General features: G+C 37.9%; 1 protein-coding gene across 1 annotated transcript in view; it reads left to right on the top strand.

Annotated features, from left to right (window-relative positions):
- Positions 1-4,141: 4,141 nt before the first annotated feature.
- The window catches only part of ICE1 (interactor of little elongation complex ELL subunit 1), a 37,738-nt gene continuing 21,114 nt past the window's right edge, over positions 4,142-20,765 (top strand). Inside the window, exons 1-11 of the mRNA XM_058814169.1 lie at positions 4,142-4,225; positions 4,967-5,025; positions 6,588-6,622; positions 7,065-7,083; positions 7,839-7,950; positions 8,937-9,013; positions 14,172-14,209; positions 16,010-16,092; positions 16,348-16,387; positions 16,476-16,532; positions 18,164-18,253. Coding sequence (XP_058670152.1) covers positions 4,142-4,225; positions 4,967-5,025; positions 6,588-6,622; positions 7,065-7,083; positions 7,839-7,950; positions 8,937-9,013; positions 14,172-14,209; positions 16,010-16,092; positions 16,348-16,387; positions 16,476-16,532; positions 18,164-18,253 — 694 coding nt within the window. The remainder of the gene's footprint in view (positions 4,226-4,966; positions 5,026-6,587; positions 6,623-7,064; positions 7,084-7,838; positions 7,951-8,936; positions 9,014-14,171; positions 14,210-16,009; positions 16,093-16,347; positions 16,388-16,475; positions 16,533-18,163; positions 18,254-20,765) is intronic.

Raw genomic sequence — 20,765 nt, 5'->3', positions numbered from 1 at the left:
TTCAATAAAACTGCATTTGTTTTGATTATCACTGCAAACCCCCTTGTACTGTGTTGGTTTTTGCACTCTGAGATCACTCCTACGAACCATCAGGTCATCCGTTCACTAGGACAGATCCTGACAGGGTATAAGTCAACAGCTGGCTATAAATGCGTTTATCAATGTGACCAGATGGCCAAGAAGGCCAACGGTATCCTGACCTGTATTAGCAATAGTGTGATCAGCAGGACTAGGGAAGTGATTGCCATCCTGTACTTGGAACTGTTGAGGCTGTACCTTGTGTACTGTGTCCAGTTCTGAGCACCTCAATTCAAGAAAGATATTGAGGTGCTGGAATGTGTCAGGAGAGCAACAAAGAAGGTGAAGAGTTTAGGGCATCAGTCCATGGAGAAGCAGCTGAGGGAGCTGGGTTGTTTAGTGTGAAGAAAAGGCTTAGGGGGACCTTTATTGTGCTCTACAACTGCCTGAAAGGAGGTTGTAGCAAGGTAGAGTCAGCCTTTTTTCTCCCAGGCAACTGGCAACAGGACAGGAGGACATAGCCTTGAGCTGTGCCAGGGGAGGATTAGATTGGACATAAGAAGAATTTCTTCATGGAAAGGGTTGTTAAGGATTGGAACAGGCTGCACAAGGAGACAGTAGTATTGCCAATCCCTGGAGGTGTTCAAGAAAATATTGGATGTGGTACTTAATGCCATGGCCTAGTTGAGAAGGTGGAGATTGGTAAAAACTTGGACTTGATGATCTTGGAGGTCTTTTCTGACTTAAATGATTCCGTGGAGTCTAAACAACTAGAAAATTTGGACATTTTTAATGTTAAACCAAAATTTTGGTAACATTTTCACTCCAAGCATGAATAGTTACAAGAAACATTGAATTCTTCTGAAAACATCTTATCTACTAATTTCTTTCAGATATAGCATTACTTCTTTCTGCAGAACCCTGTCCTTAAGAAACTCACTTAATATAGTGCCTTGTTACCTGACCTGACTACAGGCCCAAATTCTCAAATCTAAAACAAGTAGTATTCGGCTCCATTCCCTTGGAAGGGCACTTCACATGGGAAACTTAGCCCAGAGGGTAAATTCATTTCAGTGACACTGACACACAAACTCTATTGTAATTCTAAACGGTATTTTATTATACTGTTGTAAGGCTCTCAAAGTAGAAAGAGAAAGCCTGACACACAATGTTTCATCAGAGCACTTATGAAGTTACAAGAGTTACAAGTTTCAATGTCTTCATCAAGGTCCAAGTAACTGTGCAACTCTATACATTACTGTTCATCAGAAGGAAGATTTAACATGGTCTTCAGAACTAGAAATGAATATTGATTCCCCTAAGGAATATGTATAAACTACAAGGAAGACAACAGTGAAAAAGCAACTGGATAAATTGTAAGCCAGAGAAAGTTTCAGGTAGACTAGAAGTGTAAGCAGCAGCATGCAGTGAATAAAGTCCAACACCATCAGCTGAATAGAAAAAATTCACAAACTAATGTCATTATAGAGCACCACTTGGCACAAAGAAGGCTGTATAGATCTATTTATTAAAGCAACATGTTGCCTTTATAGTTTTACAAGATATTTACCTTTGCTTAACAAACACATACACTGCCCATTGGTTATAAAAAGGAAACAAAACTCTCAATAGGTGAAAAGGAGCCACGTCACTCTCTGAGCCAATCAAAGTCCATATCTTTATTTTCTCTCTTTCTTCAAGTTGTCATGGTGATAGCCTTGGTATCTTCCTTAAGAGAGATAGGAGGATTTCCTTATCTTCAGGAAGCCTTCGCTGGCTCACAAGAACAGAAATGTCCTTCTTACAAACTAATTTGGACTTTGTGCAACCATCTGTCCTGTCTGCTAAATACTGAGCGATTTCCATGTACCTTAAACAGTAACACAGGGTGGCACAATACAGTGTGAAAAATACATATTAAATGATTGGCTCTTCACAGATATTAAAAGGAATACTGTATGTGTTGCATTGTATTAATTAGTAGTAGTGTATTTTTTTAAGTAGTGTGGTAAATATAGTTTTAGGTTACAACACAATGTTAAAATAGAAACTATGCGATGTAAGATACTTTAACTACCTCAAGAAAGGGATGAGATAATCAAGAAATTCTTTGCACAGCGATAACAGCAACAAGACACCTAAATCTCCAAGAGAAATATTATTGCCTCCTTATTGGAAAAGACCAACTTTCTTCCACCTCCTTCCTGACTTTGAGAAGCCAATAGGATTAAGGGGGAGAACTTGATAATAACCAGAGAACACCCTTTATTTGAAAACAATTTATGCATCATGTATAAGATATATGAATATGCAACAGGCTATTGCTTTTAAGGATTAATCCTTTGTCAGCATGTGTGCTTTCGGGGCTTAACTGCCCAGGAGGCACCCGGACTGTCCATATGTCTTTGTTTTTATTGTACTTTATTGTCCTAACTCTGATTGTCCAAATTCTTATTACTCTAATTTTTATTACTATTTTTATAACCATTTTATTACTATTAAACTTTTAAAATTTTAAAACAAGTGATTAGTGTTTTTCACAACAGTAAGCAGTTACTACTTAAACTTCTGTGCCTCTAAGTGATTGAAAGCATGGCCTGAAACACATAAGTAATCTGGTCTAGCAGCATGTGTCCCTGCCCATGGCAGGGGCCTTGGAACTACATGATCTTTAAGGTCCCTTTTAAGCCAAACCATTCTGTAATTTATAAAGTCTTTCCCAAGCTTACTCGCTATAGAAAGATGTAGGGTAAGTGGGAAATGCAGGCAGTCATGACAAGCGATGCTAAATATTAGAAGTGTTTACAAATGCTTGGATGAAATAAAAAGCTTGATCTCTTCCCATGAGTATTATGTTCCCACAAGATGCTGAGTGAGCTGAAGTGATCCGCTCCCGTTTGAAAAACTAGGATGTGGATGCGTGTCAGGGAACGCCATCAGCTTAGCATGCCCTTGTCTAGGAGGCAGCTCTAGCTTGGTAGCACGGGAGCAGAGAGCATCACCCTGTAACAAGGGTTATTAGCTTCTGAGAGATAACACAGAGAATATAAATTTTCAGTTCTCCTGAAGTTCCTAGATAGAGTTTAAAAACTAACTAGCAAAAAACCCAACCCAAACCCAAAAGAATGTAAAAGTATGCACAAGATGATAAACGTGGCTGGAACCAGTGGATAAATAGATAGTGAGTAATATAGTGAGATTTTTGGCAAAGTTATGTAACAAGAAGCAACAATGCAGGCCCAAAAAAAAAAAAATGTTCAAGGGAAGGTCATCTGTAATAATGGGACACTCAGTAAGTACGAGCATCAGAGACCCCTTTAGATGACTGCCTAGGACTATAAAAGGACTTCCAACAGGAGGCAGACGCATGCAAATTAGTTCTACGGCAGTAATGTTTACCTATTAGCTAGGAAGTAAGTTGTATGGCTATGTATGATCATGATAGAATCAATGCCCTGATGTAGTTTCATTACACACATCCGATTAGAGGAGCTATCCTCTCAAAGTGTTCAAAGCTGTAATAAAGACTGCCGGCTTTCAAATATTTCAAATTGTATTCGTTTATTTTCCGGCCGATTTCGGTATCACCTCAGGCTGATTACCAATGTTCGGTGATTCCGGCCGCAGGGGAAATCAGCTTCGCCCGGCCTGGCCTCGTGTAATTTATTGCAGAGCGTGGCCGCACTGTCACGGAATAGCCGCCCCCGCGCGTGCAGCCCCACCTTTCCTCCCCACGCGACCCTCCAGCGGCGGCTCCGTCCCTCCTCTCGCGCCACGGGAAAGAAGCTGCCCTATTCCGCACCTGCGTCAGGCCCACAGTAGTTCCCTTACCAAAAGTGCCCGCACCGAGAAGAAGGTGAAATAATAGTAGGGGTAGAAGGGCGTGGCTGAGGCCGTGCCTTTCAGGGGACTAAGTCGCTCTCCACCAGTTGCTTTCAACGCTCAGTCTCTGCAGAGACCACTCTTTGCTGTCTTTTCTGCTGCTAATAGTCAGGCAGCAGTGGACAGCATTATTGAGGAGATGAAGGCGAGCTGGGTCCTTGCTAAAGCGGTGGCGCGGTCTGTGACGCCATTGAGCGGCGCACACGCAGGGCTCTCGGGGCCGCACGGAGGCGTGGGCACGATGATGCCCGGAGAGACGCCACCGCCGCCGGCCGAAACTGCGGCCGCCGGCAGGACCTGCGCCAGCTGCGGTGTTCTCCAGCAGGTAGGCATCGACCGCCGTCCCTGTGGCGCTGGAGTGGGGTTTTTGCTCACAGACGAGGTAGTGGATCAGCGCCGGGCCGCTAGTGGGAAGTGTCGGGTATCCCAGTCACCACTCCCTGTGCCGTCGGGAACGCGGATAGCGTGCGTGGTAAACGGGCTCTAAAAGTAGCAGCAGTGTCGAGTTTTAGCTAGGCGAAGTGTGGAAAAGTAGCTCGTGTCTCTGCGACGTGCTTAGTGGGATCTACCAGGGAATTTCTAGTTGTGTCCTGTTGGCTTTGATTCGATGCAGTATAAGGATTTAGAAATTACTTCCTTGAGGGCTCTTAAGCGAGTGTGTATTTTTATGGTATTACGCTTTGGGTAATTTTTGTTTTTCCTGTAAATGAAGAGAAGGTCCTGTTGAGACTTCATAGGACACACTTAGAATGAGTATGGATGAGAAACTGGAAAATCTCAAGTGAGCTAATGTTTATTGCTGATATTCTGCCGAAAGGTCAGTTGAATTTTGATGGAAAACGTTATAGGGATTTAGTATATTATCTACTGCAGAGGCAAAGTTTGAAGAGCTTTTGTAGCAAAGCCTCACTTAAAGATGCATACTTACTTGTGGAGCCTGCATTCTCTGCGTGAATGAAGACAGTTTATTGAATTTTCTATAAAATTAGCCATTGGATTAGGGGTTATTTACAGTACTGATTTTTGGGGTGTAAGTTCTTTACTGACCTGAGACTCTTCCTTCCAGAATATGAATGAATATGTAGCTGCATTAATTGCATTGAAGCAAAAAATAATTGATGGAGAGTAAGTACAATTGCATGGATTCTTGTTTGTTTGTTTGGGTTTTATTCTTAAGGACTTACACCAATGCAGGAGATATGATTTTTGGAATGTGAATATTCGCTTATGCACTACACTAAATGCTTCTCAAAATGAAAGTTCTTCGCAAGCATGTCCTAAATCTAGACTGTAAGACTAATTTATTCTGTAAAACATCTGTGTATTATGACAGTAAACAGAGCTATTTTGTGTACCTGTAATATTATTAGAAGTACAGGCAGAAGCAACTCTTTGAAGATATTTATTTATTTATTTAAGGCAGAAGCAGATTATATTTATTGATTTTTATTTATATTTATTTTGTTCATTTAATTGTGCTTGCTTATTTCATTTTTCTGTAGTGAAGAATGTGGGAACTAAAAGTTGAGTACAGATGTGAACTTTTTCAGCAGAATTTGGTCTGATTATTAAATTCTGAAATTCTGTTGGGATTAAATATCAGAATGTGAAAAGTGAAGCTGAACATTGTTTAGAATTATATGATTATAAAATCCTTCTTACAGTTTGCTTTCCTTTCTGTGCTTGCTTCCAATTCTTCTCAAAACCCATCAACATATTGTATGGAGTATGGAGTAATATATCAAGATATGTTTACCTCCATACTATGGCCCAATATCCATGCAATGGCTCCTAATTGTAGTGGTTTGTTTCTTGTGTATCCTTTTCTAGATACATGTCAATCTGGCTTTAGTGAATCTAAATGACAGTCCTACATTCTATTTCCAGAGTATTTCAGCTAGTCCACACTGGGTCTCTTAACTAGGATCCTTTTTTCAAAGCTCCTTTACTCTGTTGCAATTTCTTTTCTGACCTCTAAATTTTGTGTCCCTCTTCTTTCTGCCAGCGCATATATTTCTTGCGGAAATTGCCTCTTCTTTAGCTACTTGCAGCTCAGCCTTTCTTTTTTCCTTTACTGGATTGCTCTTAATTATTGCAGTAGAAAGTAATGCAGCCCTCTCTGTATAGGGTAACTCCCATGGTATTACTCTTTCTCCTTCTTTCCTTTCTCTGTTCTTAAAAAGCATAATATTTGAGAAAAGAAAGGAGTAGCTTTCCTTGGTGCTGTCCCATGGCCCTCTTGCATCAGGCTAAGTGTTACCCTTTATGGCTGCTAGGAGAATAATATAAAGATTAAAGCCTTTTAGGGTCTTTCATACTATTTCTCTGAGATGTGTGTTCTTTTTTAGGAAAACATCCTTTCAAGTATGGAAACATGTTTTTTATATATATATATATGTATATTATTTCCTTTGTCTAAGCAATACTTTTTTTTAAAGCTGCAATTAGTTAATGGCTACAACTTCATGTAATCGCCAGTTGGTTTTTTTTCCTACTTAAAGCAGTTTGATTTGAGGTTTGAATGGCTTAATGAAATCAAAGGTTTATATTGGCTACTATCAGAAAATTTAAACCAATCTTACACTTTCTCTATTTATCTATAAAGCAAAAGGAAAGATACCCTAACATATGATTGTCAAAATCAGGTGAGAAAATGAGTAATGTGTGGGTTTTTTCTTTTCTTACAGTCATTTGCTGACAGAGTATCAACAGAAATGCACTGATATCCTTTAGTTTTCTCTTTGTGTTCTTACAGGATTAGTATACCTAAAACATTTACAAAAGGGCTTGAGGCTTTCTGTTTAGGTTATGAGATTATGTCTCTAATAAAGAACAAACTGGGTGGATTTTGTAAAGAAAATAGGCCTTTGGAATTAAAACTATCCACTTAAGATCTGCCTATTTCTGGTATATGATTATGGTAGTCTATTTGAAATCTGAGTTGCTGAGAATTACTCAATCTTTTTCATGTAATAGAAGAAGCTCTAATTCACTTCAAATGTACTGAAATGCATGTATAAACACTTAGTTCTGCAAGTCTTGGGGAGTTTTTTTTCTGGGAGGAAGTCTTTACTGGATGTTTCTTTGCAAGTTGCAGTTGGATTGAAATATACTTAAGGACATTTGTTAAACTGTTTTTAATTTCTGCCTTAACAAGAGATAACAGCTTCAATTTGCTGAACGGTAAGTTGGATTTATATTGTTTACTAAAGATGTATTACTAAAGATGATATATTCTTTGTGTTGCGGTTACTTTTAGGAGTCTGACGGTGTCATAGCAACAGCCATAGGTCTAAGCTGCACTTTTAGTATGGTACTTTTACCATGCTTCCTAGGCCATAGTTAGCAAAGGTATGATGAGGAGAAAAATCTGTCCTTCCTCTACAATACATGTGTGGGATTCTTTCCTGGCCCTGAGCTAGTGAGAGTCCAGATGTAGATGTGAAGCTCATCTTTTGGTGGTAGTTAAATGTATGGCTATTTGGAGCGTCCATATTTGTGTGAAGTGTTTTGACTTAAGAGTTGTGTCTGTGTGCCCTTGCTTACTCTATGATTATAGAGGAAGAGGCAGCGTATAATTTTTATGGACTCCAACCTGCCTGTTGAAAAACACTGCATTTGGACTCTGCTCTTACTTTACAGCACTGTGTATGCAGAGACACTTATTACTGGCACTTTAATGTAGGCAGCATACTTCTGTGGCACATGCCATCTGCTTGCTTCTAGCTTTGGGTTCAGTGTAATGTTTTTAAATCAGATTTTCTTTAAATAGGTGGAAAAATGAGAATACTGAAACTATTAAAGTTTTTAGGTATCTCTCTCAGCATTTTTTCCATAGGATAAAAGCAAAATACTCATGCTTGATTGAAGAATCAGAATGCTGAGTTTCAAAGCATCTGTGGTTTTGGCAACTTTTTAAATTGCACATCTAATTTCAGAGAGATCTCTGCTCTTCGTTGCCAAGTGGAGAAGATGTTACAGAAAATTCTGCCTCTGGAAAAATGTCAGGAAGAGTTGGGTTCTGTGAAGGCAGAGTTGGAAGAAAAAAAGGTGTGCTTGTTTAAATAACTTGAGCTTTTTCTGTTGAAATAAATGCATATTCCTAATGCTCATCTTAATGAAGCTGACTTTTAATGAACTCTGTTCTTATTTCTAGCTCACTGAGACAGGTAGCTCTGGTGAAGTTAGGTGAAATTAATTAAATTACTTCAGGTTTCAGAGAGGCAATAAGTTTAGGTTGTTGTAGTTCTTAAAATTTTTGGTCAGATTATTTGGTTATTTTCTCACGAAGGAAGGAAGAAATGAGAAACATTCAGACTCCTTTGGTTTTCTGCTCTGGTCTTGTCAGATTATTGAATATAACTTGCGCTAGTGAAAAGGTGCCAAGAAAGAGGGTCTGTGCAGAATAGTGTTGTGCTTCTGTTACCTTTTTGAACATATGTTTAATTTTACATCATTATCTTCTGAAGTTTATTCCTAATTTCTCTCCCATCGCTTAGCTGAGGTTTAGTCTACAGGGAAGAAAGTTTAGATTGTTCAAGTTACCTACATGTATATATTTTCTAGACATTATAATAATTTCTGAAGAAAATACTCCAGTTTCTTTCTTGTAGCTTTTTTATAATGAAGATACTAACATTTGTCTTCTTGCTGTATGTAGTTAGTGTTCTGTGTTAGAATGATTTTATAACTGCTCTTCCCTCAGCAAGCATTAGTAGCTGATGTCCTGATGGCACTTTTTCAGAAAAATGCATAGTGTATAATAGTTAAGATCTTGATTTCATCTTCAAGTTCCTATCCAGCTAGGTGTTCAAGGCATGTACTCAAAGATAGACATAAAGAGATTAATGTTTGTTTGTTATAACTTTTGCCTTTAAAGAAAGAAGGTAACCTGACTCTCCAACTTGCTTCTTTTCTTATTGAATATACTTAAACTTTTTTGGCCAGGCACTGTTTTCATTAGAAGAGGTAAGGTGTCTGCCATTTTTTTTTTGCCCTCAGTATGGACATATTTTAACTGTGTTTTCCTTCTTCAGAATTCTCTCAAGATTTATCAGGAGAGCCAACTGGAATATGTTAAAATTAAAGAAGAAATATTAAACAGTGATGCTATGTGAGTGATGCTTCTTTTTTTTCTTAACCTTTCTTTGCCTCTTTTACCTCTTCCAAACTTGATAATGTACCTTATCTAGTTATGCTTTCCATCTCACTCAAATTTTTGTACTTATGGGTTCTTAGAACAAGGAGTTGATGGAAGAATGATCCTAAGTATTGTAGCAAACTCTTTTGAGTGCAGTGTTACTTACTTTATTGTCTTGTCATGAAGTGGCTTTATATGGTTGTTTAATTAAAGTCTTTAAGAACAGGATGAAATTGAAAAAAGCTGTAGTTTCTCCAGTTCTAAGTGGTTCTTAGTCTCAGCTTTTTGTTATTGCCATCCATTTCAGTTTTGCTGTTAAGTCTCTGAGGCCAGTATAAGAATAATATTGCCAAAGTGGTCTGAACTAAAATCAGTCCTTAAAATAATTATTTTAATGTAACAGCTCAGCAGTTCATAGTGAACTGTCTGCCATGTTTGGAAATGAGCAGGAAGGATTTGGCACCAAAAGTGCAAAAGTAATTTTTGCTGCCATAATAGAGAGTATTCTGAAGCTGTGCCTTGTTAATTTCCAAAGATTGTTTTTCCAGTAAGCAGTCAGTCAAAGGTTTCCTTGCCTGGAGCATATGTGTGTGTTAACTCTTACAGCTCTTGATGCATACTCTTAATGGGCTTGTCTAATTGCTTTTTAATCCTCTAATATTTTTAACCTTTAAATCACCTATATCAGGGAACTGTGACTTCTCAGTATTGTGTGGGAAGGTTCTCATGCTCTCAAAAGAGAACCAGCTATATATATAGCAAGATGTTGGTAGTTGTGGTTATTTTTCTTCATGTGCATCACTTTGCATTTACAAAAACCAGTTGCACTCTAGTGACTTGGAATTCTAAGACCCTTTTGATTTTGTAGTCAACTTTTATTTCTAATGTGTTCTAGCACACATCCCAATGGGACTCCCTCTGGTGACTCCTTTCTTCCATGTAAGCTGGCTATCATTTTTAACTTCGGTGTTTCTAAGCTATTTTGGTGCTACCAGCCGGTCAAGGAAAGTGATTGGTTCTCTCTGCTCAGTACTGGTGAGGCCATGCCTTGAAGCCCAATTCTGGGCTTTTTTGTACAGGTTTACAGGTATACTGGAGAGAGTCTAATGAAGGTCCACAGAGATGATCAAGTGACTGAAGCATTTCTCAAAAGAAGTACACTAGTCTCTTCATGTGACTTGTGAAACATACGGTGTTCACAAGCAGAGCAGCAAGCCATTATTACCCAAAAGACTGTATGAGGAGACTAGGATTGTTGTCATTTCTTCCGCCATTCTGCACTTACTTCACATATAGACGTACTCAATGTACTGTGAGCTTAATGAAATAGTCAGTACATTGTCTTATCTAAGAGCAGCAGAGAGCAGCTACCCCATTGCTAACTGCATCTTCAGAGGGAACTGACCACTCTGATGTGCTGGCAATTTATTGTGTCAGTATAGATATAATATTTGTCCCTGTCTGTCACTCCTATCTTCAAGAAGGAGGAGCCAGGGAACTACAGACCAGTCAGCCTCACTTTGATCCCTGGGAAGGTGATGGAGCAGGTCATCCTTGAACTCATTTTCAGGCACATGAAGGACAAGAAGCTCTAGAGTAGACAGCATGTCTTTATGAAGGGGAAGTTGTGCTTCACTGACCTTATAAATTGACATGTTTTCTAGATCAGGGGAGAGCAGTGGCTAGTGTCTGACAGGAAATAAGATCTCTGACACCGTTTCCCATAATAGCCTCGTCATAGCCCATTAGTCTGGTGCTGTAGGGGCTGGATGGGCAGACGGTGGATCAAAAACTGGCTGAATGGCTGGGTCTTGAGTGTGATGGTGAACACTGTGCCAAAGTCTGGTTGGAGACCAGTAGATAATACTACCCTAGGGGGAGACAGAGAGGCCTGCACAGTGGGTCTAGTCCAGTTTAACATCTTGTTAGTGATCTGCATGATGGGGCAGAGCCTACTGTCAGCAAACTTGACAATGGCACACGTGTGGCTGATGGGCCAGAGGGGCATGCTGCTATCCAGCACAAGCTTGACAGGCTGAAGAAATGAGGTAACTTTTCAGCAAAGAGAAGTGTGAAGCCCAGCACCTGATGAGGAAGAATCACCAGTATGTGCTGGTGGACAGCAGCTTGGGATGATTTCATGACGTGAGCCAGCGATACACACTCGTGGCAAAGAGGTACCAGTATCTTGGTTTTCAGTGAGTTTTGCCAGCAGGCTGAGGGAGATGCTATTCTCTTCTGCTCAGCACTTCTGATGCAACCCTTGAAATAATGTTAGTTCTGGACTTCTCAATACAAGAGAGACATGGATATATGGGAGTGTGTTCAGTGAAGGACCATGAAGATGATTAAGGAATAGGAACATTTCTCCCATAATAGAGGGCTGAGAGAACTGGAACCGTTAAGTCTAGAGAAGAACAAACTCAGGGGTGGTATTACCAATGTCTATAAATACCTGAAGGGAGCGTGTAAAGAAAAAAGAACCAGGCTCACTTCCTTGGACCTCAGTGATAGGACAAGAGGCAGTGGGAACAAACTAAGACAAAGAAGGTCATGTTTCCTGTGAACATCAGGAAACACTTTTTGCTGTGAGAAGGATTGAGTACTTCCATGAATTGCCCTGGGAGTTTGTGGCCTTATCATCCTTAGAAATTTGGAAATGGTCCTGGCCAGTGAGCTGTAGGTGGCCCTGCTTGAGCAGTGTGGGTTGAACACCATAACTTCCAGTGGGTTCTTGCCACCTCAGCCTCAATTCTGTGATGCCGTAGCTGTTTTGCATACCTCTGATACTGAGGCCATTTGAAGCAGTAGGTCATATGAGTTCAGTAATTTGAAAGCTGGATTTTTCCAGAAGCAGAATAATAGTGAATTGTGCATAAAATTACTGTTAATTTACAGGTACTATTAAAAAACCTAGGTGAGAAATTATCACTCATGTCCTTTGGTCCAGTCTGCTATTCAGAGCCAGTGTTAAAGTTAGTTTGCTCAGGACTGTCTAGTTGAGATCTGAATATTCTACAGGGATGGCAGTTCCCATGGAGTACAACTTCTCATAGCATTCTGTCAGCTGCAGTTGTGCATGTGTCTTAAGGATCAGATGTTGAGGAACTTGAGTTGGGTAACATAAAAGGAGTTCTGCCCAAATGCATCATCTGCAAACTGCTTTTTGTAAATTGCTAGATTTAACATCTACCTATTTTCTTCATGTAGTTGTGTGTTGATGAAATTAGTATAGTTCTGCATATGTAAATGTAATTACGTAATTTATAAATATTATTGCAATGATTATGTTGGCACTTTGTTTCTCTTTGTTCAGATTCTTGTTATTTGTATCCTAATTTTTTTTATCTCAAGTTGAAAAGTGCCTATGAGGATCATTGAGTCCAACTCCCTTCTCCTCGCAGGACTACTTAAAACTAAGCTGTAAGACTAAGACTATCATTCAGGTGCTTCTGGAGCTTTGACAGGCTTGATGTCAATGATTGCTTCCCTGGGGAGCCTGAAGAACCTTTTCCTAATGTCCCATCTAAACTTCCCTAGTGCAGCTTCATTGTATTTCCTTCTGTCCTATCACTGGTCACCAGAGAGACGAGATAAGCACCTTCCTCTCCACTGCCCCCTGCTGAGGAAGTTGTAAACTGTGATGAGGTCACCCCTCAGCCTTCTCTTTCCTGAGCTAAACAAGCCACTCATGGTCTTCCAACACAGGTTTCTGGTAGTCCCAGGGTCTGTCATTGGTGACAGATGTGAAGAAGGCATTAAATATCTCTGCTTTGCATCCCTATTTGTGATGTGACTAACTACATCAAGCAATGGACTGATGTTATTTCTGATCTTCCATTTGCTGTTAAGATATTTTGAAAAGCCCCTTTTGTTGAATTCTAATTCAGCTTGAATTCTAATTGAGCTTTGGCTGCATGAGTCTTCTCCCTGCAATGGTAAACAGCATCTCTGTGGTCTTCCTGTGTCGACTTATCTTGCTTCCAATGTCCATGCATTGCATATGTAGTACTTCTGTGCATTCACTTGAAGATAATCTACAGAGAAACAGAAGTTCATTACGTCCTGTTTTCTAAAGGACAACTCCCCCCTTCCCCTGCCTCCCTGTATTTTTTTCTATGAAGGTGTTTTATGAGGAATTTTGCTGAAATTCTCACCTATGGCTTGACTGTCAAAGCCATCATATAGAAAAGTAAGTATGAACCTCTTCAGGCTGAGAAGGCACAGAATCCTCGGTCTATTACTTTATACTATAAATACTTTGACTACTAAACATGCAAAAGGTGGTCAATCATACCATTTATGAGAGGATTTTTGAATATATTCTGGTTAAAGTCTGAAGTGGTAATTAAAGCCTGAACATCCAGAAAGACTTAGATGGTAAGTCTCAATCTATTACACAGATTTCAATATGGGGAATAAATTAACTGTGTTCTACTTCATGAAAGTGATCAGTTATCATTGGTAGAATTGTCTACTTACCACAACAGTTTAAAAACAATTTCTGTGATATTAGAATTTAGTAGAAGAAAATAATAGGAATGTGTATTTTTCTATTTTCTATTTATTTATTTTCCAGTTCTGTGTGTTTTACATTTAAGGTAGGATTGGAAATGTTGAAGTCAAAATTGTTCGGGATGCTTCATGTTTTTTCTTTTGGTTTGATTTTAGTCTAAAGTATCTGGATGTTCTGAACAAAAAGGTTTGGGACATAAGTCATTCTGAGGGCCATTCCTGATTATATTATTGCTTAGATATTATTCATTGTAAGCAAAGCTTGATAGTTTTTAAGGAGTAAAGCTAACCTGTCTGCATTACATCTTGGAAATGCAAAAAATAGAAGCCAGTTTTCTGCGGTTGTATTTCTAATACTGGGTTGTTGCTAAAGGTATATTTAGTGGATTGACTCTCTTAAAAGCAAACTTTGCGTCTGTAACAGATACAGCTGTTTGTGTGAGAATGCCAGCAACATGGCACCAATTTGATTTTTCAACTTCAAGGACTCATTGGTCTCACAAGATCCTGGGTATAGGAGGTGTTTTTTCTTTGAATGGCTAGATTTTTTTTCTGACTTTTCATGCAACATAGTTGTATTTTAAAAAATGATCTATTAATGTGTTCTATTTAACAGGAGAAAGAAACTGGAAACTAAAGTGAAGAAACTTGAAGGTAACTTTCTACATTGAGTAGGTCAACAGTACAGTAACATAATCCCTTTTTTTCCTTTTCTGTCCAGAGGAATTGTGACTTTAACTTTGATGCCCAAGGAACAAGGCAGGCCAGTACTATGTGGGGTGCTTAGTCTCTGATTTATATCAGCCGTCCTGCAGAATACTTTCTGCTGAGTGTCTTAGGCACATGACTCAGATATAGTTGGAAGGGAACTTCTAGTCATGAAAACTTCAAAGGATGGAGTGTTACCAGTGTCTGTAGGCAGCTTGGTTCAGTAACATGTTGGAAACTCCCGTGTTTCAGTTTACACCTAATTCTACCATACAGCAGTCTCATTCCATCTTCTTGATACCTCTTTGTACAGGAAAGCTGTTCTTGTATTCTTTCTATGATTTGTTATGTTTTCCCTTCTGGCTGGTTAAGTCTAGTTCAATTAGACTGTTTTCGTAGGGCATGTACTCCAGTGTTCTAATAATCCTGGCAGGATTGTTCATGTTTATGTTCATATTAAAGTATTTGTTCCTGATGCACGTTTTCTGACTTTTAAATGGTCTGGCACTTATATTTTAGTTGGTTAGTTAGTTAGTTTGCTTTTTTTTTTACATGGAGAAAAAGCATTGGCTTCATGGCCCTGTGTTTTTCTTGTTTGCGAGGATGGATGTACGTAAGACTTTTTGAGACTTCACTTGCTGTGTCATCAATTGGTAGGGCAGATATTTGCGTTCCTATCACGCATATTTTAGCTGTGCTTACCATAGTTCAAAATACTGTGAACTGAGTGACATATCTTAGTGATAGAAACCCCCTGAATCTTACTGTAAAGTGCAGGTACAAGGTGTTTATTTTGATGAGAATTTTGGAGTTCCATTGCAGGACAGCCAGGCTTTTTACACACTTGCCTCCAAAATCTCAAATTATGGCAGAACTAGAACAAAATACTGAGAAAGAGCATGTGTTAGGTCCAATTTCAGTGACTATTTTATCTGTTTTGGTTTTTTCTATGTTCATTAATTATCTCAAACATTGTATCTTTTGGCAGTATGAAATTTTGCCATTATTGTTTTTTTGTTAGCTTACCACTCAAGGTTCCTTTTTAAAACATTTTATTTTAATAGGCTCTCTTCTGATTTGATCAGCAGGAAGATTCCTTTTCTTTTCTTTCCTATCCATATATAAGTCATCAGGCTGAACTCTCAGGAGTTCTCTCAGCTGACTGTGTCACCTAAGAATTTTCCTAGGAACTTTGTGTTCAGTTCTCACCTACCCTATACCCTCTATTTCCACCCATCTGCACTCTAGCCAAGTGTCTGTTAGACATTAGGAGATAAGGTCCTCTTCTCTATTAGTTTTGAGTGCTTTATGTATCTTTCTAATGCAGCTGGCTGTGGTGTTTTCATCTCTGAACCAGAGCTCTTATTTAAATAAGAGAATAAAACTGTAAAAACCATTTTGCAGTCAATTTTATCTCCTTTTTCAACAATATACTTGATGTATTTTGTTCTACAGTACAATATCATTACAATATGACCCACTCTTCATTCTTGCATATAATTGAGAAAACTAATAAATGTATTGCTGTGGTTCAAAACAGTAATTATACAGTAGAAGGCAACATACTTGTATGCATGAGATTTTGTCCAAATGAACCAAAATATAACTTCAGTAGATTTGTGTTTCACACTATCTTTTTTTTTCTTGTGACTTTATTTGCAAACTAGGGAACTACTATACCAGCACCACTTAAATTAGTGGCCTCTTTACAGTTTCTAAATTGAATTTTGGTTCTCTTTTTTGAAGAGGCTGCAAGAAAGCATGCACAGGACTTCAGACAACTAAAAACTGAAAAGAAAAGGCTTGAAAAGGAGCTGAAAAAAGCACAAGTAAGGCTTTCCTTGTCTTTGTGTGCAACTCTTTTAGTATTTTTGGGGGAAATAAAGAAGCTATTAGTGTAATAGGTGCTGAAATAGTAAAATTACATTTTTGGGGGAATATTGAGTAACTAAACATTAGCAGTTCATTGTAAGAGAGAAATTTTCCAACTTCAGAAATGTTGATATAGATTTCATGCTCTTTAGGAACTGATGTTCTAAGAAATATATATGGCATAAAAATTCTGTACTTCTTAATTTTAACAGGGAAAGCTTGGTGGTGTAATTAAAGAGAAGTGCAGAAAACGTAAGTGCTTACCTTTGAATGCCTTTGAATTTGTATGTGGTGTTGTTCCATTTGAATATTTTCTTTCCACCTCTCCTCTTTTTAATAGTTAAACATGCAGAAACTCAGAGTTCAAGTGAAGATCTTGCAACGTATATAGACAAAGGTAAGACTTTTTGCAAGTCCATTCTCTGTGTGGAACCAATTGTTACAAATTTATTGCAGCTCTTCTGGAGCTGCAATTTTGGAAAGAGGGGATACTGCTAAAGTGCTATAAGAGCAGATGTGATTGATACAAGTAGGTTACACTGATGAAAGACCAATCTAATAGATTACTATTTTCAGTTTTTCAATAAGGAAAATTCTTGATTCATAAAAATGACTAGTCTACCCTGTGCATATGTGAAGTCAGCTGATGTGCAATTATAGAACAAAATGCAAACACTGAAAAAAATACTAACAATCCTTCTGAAGTTTCCTGAAATCATAAAGCACCAAATAGGAGAGTAATATGGTAAAATTTCTATGTGAGACTTGGAAAATCAAATGGAAATACAGGAGGTATAGTTGTATCTTATCTTATTGACATTTTTTTGGTTTAGTGATCTAAAATATATACTACAAATTACCTGAATCTTACTCTAATGGAGCAAACTCCTTGAAAACTTCCTCCAAAGTACCGAGGCCAAACTTTAGGCAAATTTATTATTTGTATTTTTTGCAGTCTTTTAAAGTGCTGGTACTGCTTTTGAACTGTTTAGATATGCTGAAGGCTGTTTTGAGGCAAAAGAACTTCACTTTTCTATTTCTTGCTTTGAAAATAGGTTTGTTGCAGAAATTAAATGTTTTTGAAAAAGCCACACCTTGTCAATTTGTGTGTGTCTTGGCATATTTTTTACTTTTGGATTGTACTGAATTGGTACCACATTTAATCCTTTGATTTTTAATTAGTGGCAAAATAGGAAAATTAATATCTGAACATTAATTTGAGCTTCAAATAGCAGCAAGGATTTATTAATAATGAGTAAATGGTAGTGTTGTTATTAGCTGTTTAGCAAAATTTGGTAGGTTTGCCTTGTATATGCTGACTGTTTTTTAATATGTCTCTTCATAAAATAACAGCAGTTTGCTATGGCCTTTGACTTACAGAATTTGCACAAAAACAGTCTCAGTTCCTGATTGTTGGATTTATGATACTGTTGGCATAAGTCTATAAGGTGCAGTTCTGAGTTTTTCTTCCCTCTCCACTTCTCTTCTCTGAAACTAGGTTGTTTGACATCACCTAGCAGTGGTGCTGTTACAGCTGTAGACAGTCTCCTAGTGTTGTGGCCTGATAATTAGTTCAGATACATGGTGCTATTACATGATAAAACTAAGATTAATTATTACTGAGTAAGCAGAAATGTGATACACATCTTTGTAGAAGATTTTCTCCCAGGTTCATGTAACTTGATTTGTTTTACAGAGCTGTTTGATTTCAGTAATGCTACATTTGTATCTGTTTTACCTTTTACTTTGGGGGCTGTTATAACTTTTTGCAGTACTCCCTATGAAAAGGAAAAGGTAGAGCATTCTCCAGCTGTTCCTTTAGTCTGCTATGGGGATGTGGCCAGTACAGGCTCTATTCCCTAAATGGCATTTAGCATTTCTCTTTCACTGAAGCTTGTGCCTTGTTTTAATTTTTGTAGGTATTTTGTAGGCATGTCTGTGTTCTAAGTAAAATAATCACAAATTCTTAGTTCAATTCTATCAATTTCTTTAAAATAAATAGATTTTTTTGTTTATTTATTTTAACAGGAAGAGCGATGTTCTTATTAGAACAACTCCGGATGTGCATTGACAGTGCAAAAGGAGAAAGAGAGAATGAGAAAAATTATCCTGTCTTAGGTACAATGGCGTGCAAAGTCTTGAAATTTTCTTGATACTCTCTCCTTTTCTGACCAAAAGGCAATGTTAGTATTTTCTTTCAGCTTCTATTTGGCATAAGGAATGATCGAACAAAAGAAAACTTAACTGTTACAGAGAGTAGGTTCCAGTTGGGTAGTAACTGCATAACACTCTTTTCAAAGACTTAAATACTTTCCTTGATCTTTGTCTGGTCAATTACATGTGTGATTAGAATCTGAATTATCTGAAAATAATACAAATATTAATTTGAATGGGTAAGTAAACTTGAACCATCTTCTGATAAAAAGCTGTTGTAATTTGCTGTTGCAATCAAGAAATCAAATTCTTTTACTGTTTGTAAGTAGTCAAAACTCATCTCATGGTTAAAACATTATTATTATATCATAATCAACTCTGTGGTATATAATGTGAATGATGGTGCATATGGGCTCTTTTTAGTCTGAAACAAATATGTGGTAACATAGTTGAATTATAAGGTTTAAGAAGCTGTTAAACTCCATTTTCTTCTTTGTAATGTGATATTCAGATAATGGTAAAAAATAATCTGAGTAGTTATCCACATGCATATTCACAGCAAACTTTTAACTTTACATAGCAGATATTTTCTTTCTGCACTGAAGACTAATAGATGCCTTGAAACTGCATTAATTTCTGTGTTGCATCTCTGGAATGTTTTTATTAAGCTTTATTAGTTTTTTCAGTTTCTCTACTACTTTGATTTTTCTGTAACTAAAGGTGTAGAGATACTGCCTGGGATTGGTACCCAGCAGCATTAAGAGCTTTGAAGATAAACTTTTCAAAGACCCTGTTAAGTCTGAAAATGTGCTACTAGTGTAGATCATAGTGAATCTGCCTTCAGATGTGTTCCAGTGGAATCCACTTAAGAGGTGCCAAAATATAAGGACCAGCTCATAAACCTGTTAGTCAGCCTTACTTCCTTGAGTTTAATGCAGCAAATGCATGGCTTCAGCTCCAAAACTGAGCTGGACACTTGTGCCCTGCAATTCTGAATTTAATGTCTTGATCAAGGATCAATCAAGTGACAAGAATAAGCGCAAGAAACTGAAGAGTTTAAAATATATGTGATTTTAGGGGTATCAGGTTCCAGAGTAATCCCTTTGTCATCCACCAAAAGAGGAACTTTAGATTTCAGAAACTGTGTTCCATCTTTCCTATTCATATCTTCTCAAGGAGACGACAGTACTTTCATAGAAGGAAGCAATTATCTCTAAGAGTCTCTTCTAGCCAGTCTTTCTTTCTTGCCACTTCAGTATGGAGAAAATTCTAAGCTTAGACCATGCTTTTGTTGGAATGATTAGATTTTGTAGAAATAAGTCTTTTGTCCTGTTACTGGTTCGTTTTTTTTCCCCTCATCAAGTCTAGAGCAGCTATATCGTTATTCAGCCTCTTATGAAACTGGCCTTTACCTTGAATTCATAATAACAAAGTGCTTATGTTTACGGGTGCAATCTTCTAGGAAAAAAAGGATCTTAATGAGTTTGCCCATATTATAATAGTTTCAACCTAGAGAGCACATCAGCTTGATGGTAGTATCTTTTCCAGAGAATGTCAGTTCATCTGCTGCCTGGATCTAGCCTTTCAAAAGTGTACATCTTCTAACATTTCTTAGTATATTCAAATGTGCTGTACAATACCCAAAGCTTTGCATTATGGATCAGTGTCTTCTCTGTTCTGCTAAGGTTGATACAATTTTGAATGGTTTTCTTGAAGAATGTGTTCATATATGAAAATTGGAAGACTCATGAGGCTTTCCAAATGTGCTGTTGTGAAAGCCTCATAGGATAATGGAGGTTTGCCAAACTTATTTTAAAAGCATTTGGTAGTACTGTTACAAATCTACCAGTAATAAAGTTGACAATACGTGCATCTGACCATCAGTCCAGTAACCTTGGACCATACTCTAGGGTTAATAAGACATTGATAGTATTTTAGTCTTTGGAAAATTTTATCTCATATAGTTGGGACATAAAATCACCTACATTGTGAATAAACATTTAATGCAGCATTTGAAGAATCTTGCAGCTGGGTGCTGAATATTTTGGTAAGTTGGGTTCTCTAACATGCTCTGTTCATATGCAGTGGTGAGATGAACTGAAGAAAAGTAAAGACCCTGTCTGGGAGGAGTCAAGCTTCTTCAATAGGTATTCTGTAACTGGGTTCTGAGCTAAAGTTGGCTTACTACAGAGCTATACCCATCTTATCTGTTCATCTTTTTGTTTGGGGATACAGGATAGGGCAGAAGCTGCATGTAGATCGTAAATGCAGAGATGGAAAGGAGTGCACTTGAGTTGTCTGCTTTAATATCAGATTTACTGTCTCAGAAAACAGAATATTGCCTGTAGCTTCAAAGAATATTTAGTGTATGAAGCATCCTGAAATTCACATAATTGGATACAGGTTGAAAAATTCTGCCTCATTGTCAGGGCATTAAAAATTTCAGTGGAGGAATTTTTTTCTCAGAGAAACACCG

Source organism: Ammospiza caudacuta, chromosome 1 (genome assembly GCF_027887145.1).
Source record: "Ammospiza caudacuta isolate bAmmCau1 chromosome 1, bAmmCau1.pri, whole genome shotgun sequence".
In the NCBI taxonomy this organism is placed as follows: Eukaryota; Metazoa; Chordata; class Aves; order Passeriformes; family Passerellidae; genus Ammospiza; species Ammospiza caudacuta.
Note: the sequence above shows the minus strand (reverse complement) of the source record. Positions and strands in the feature narration are given on the sequence as shown.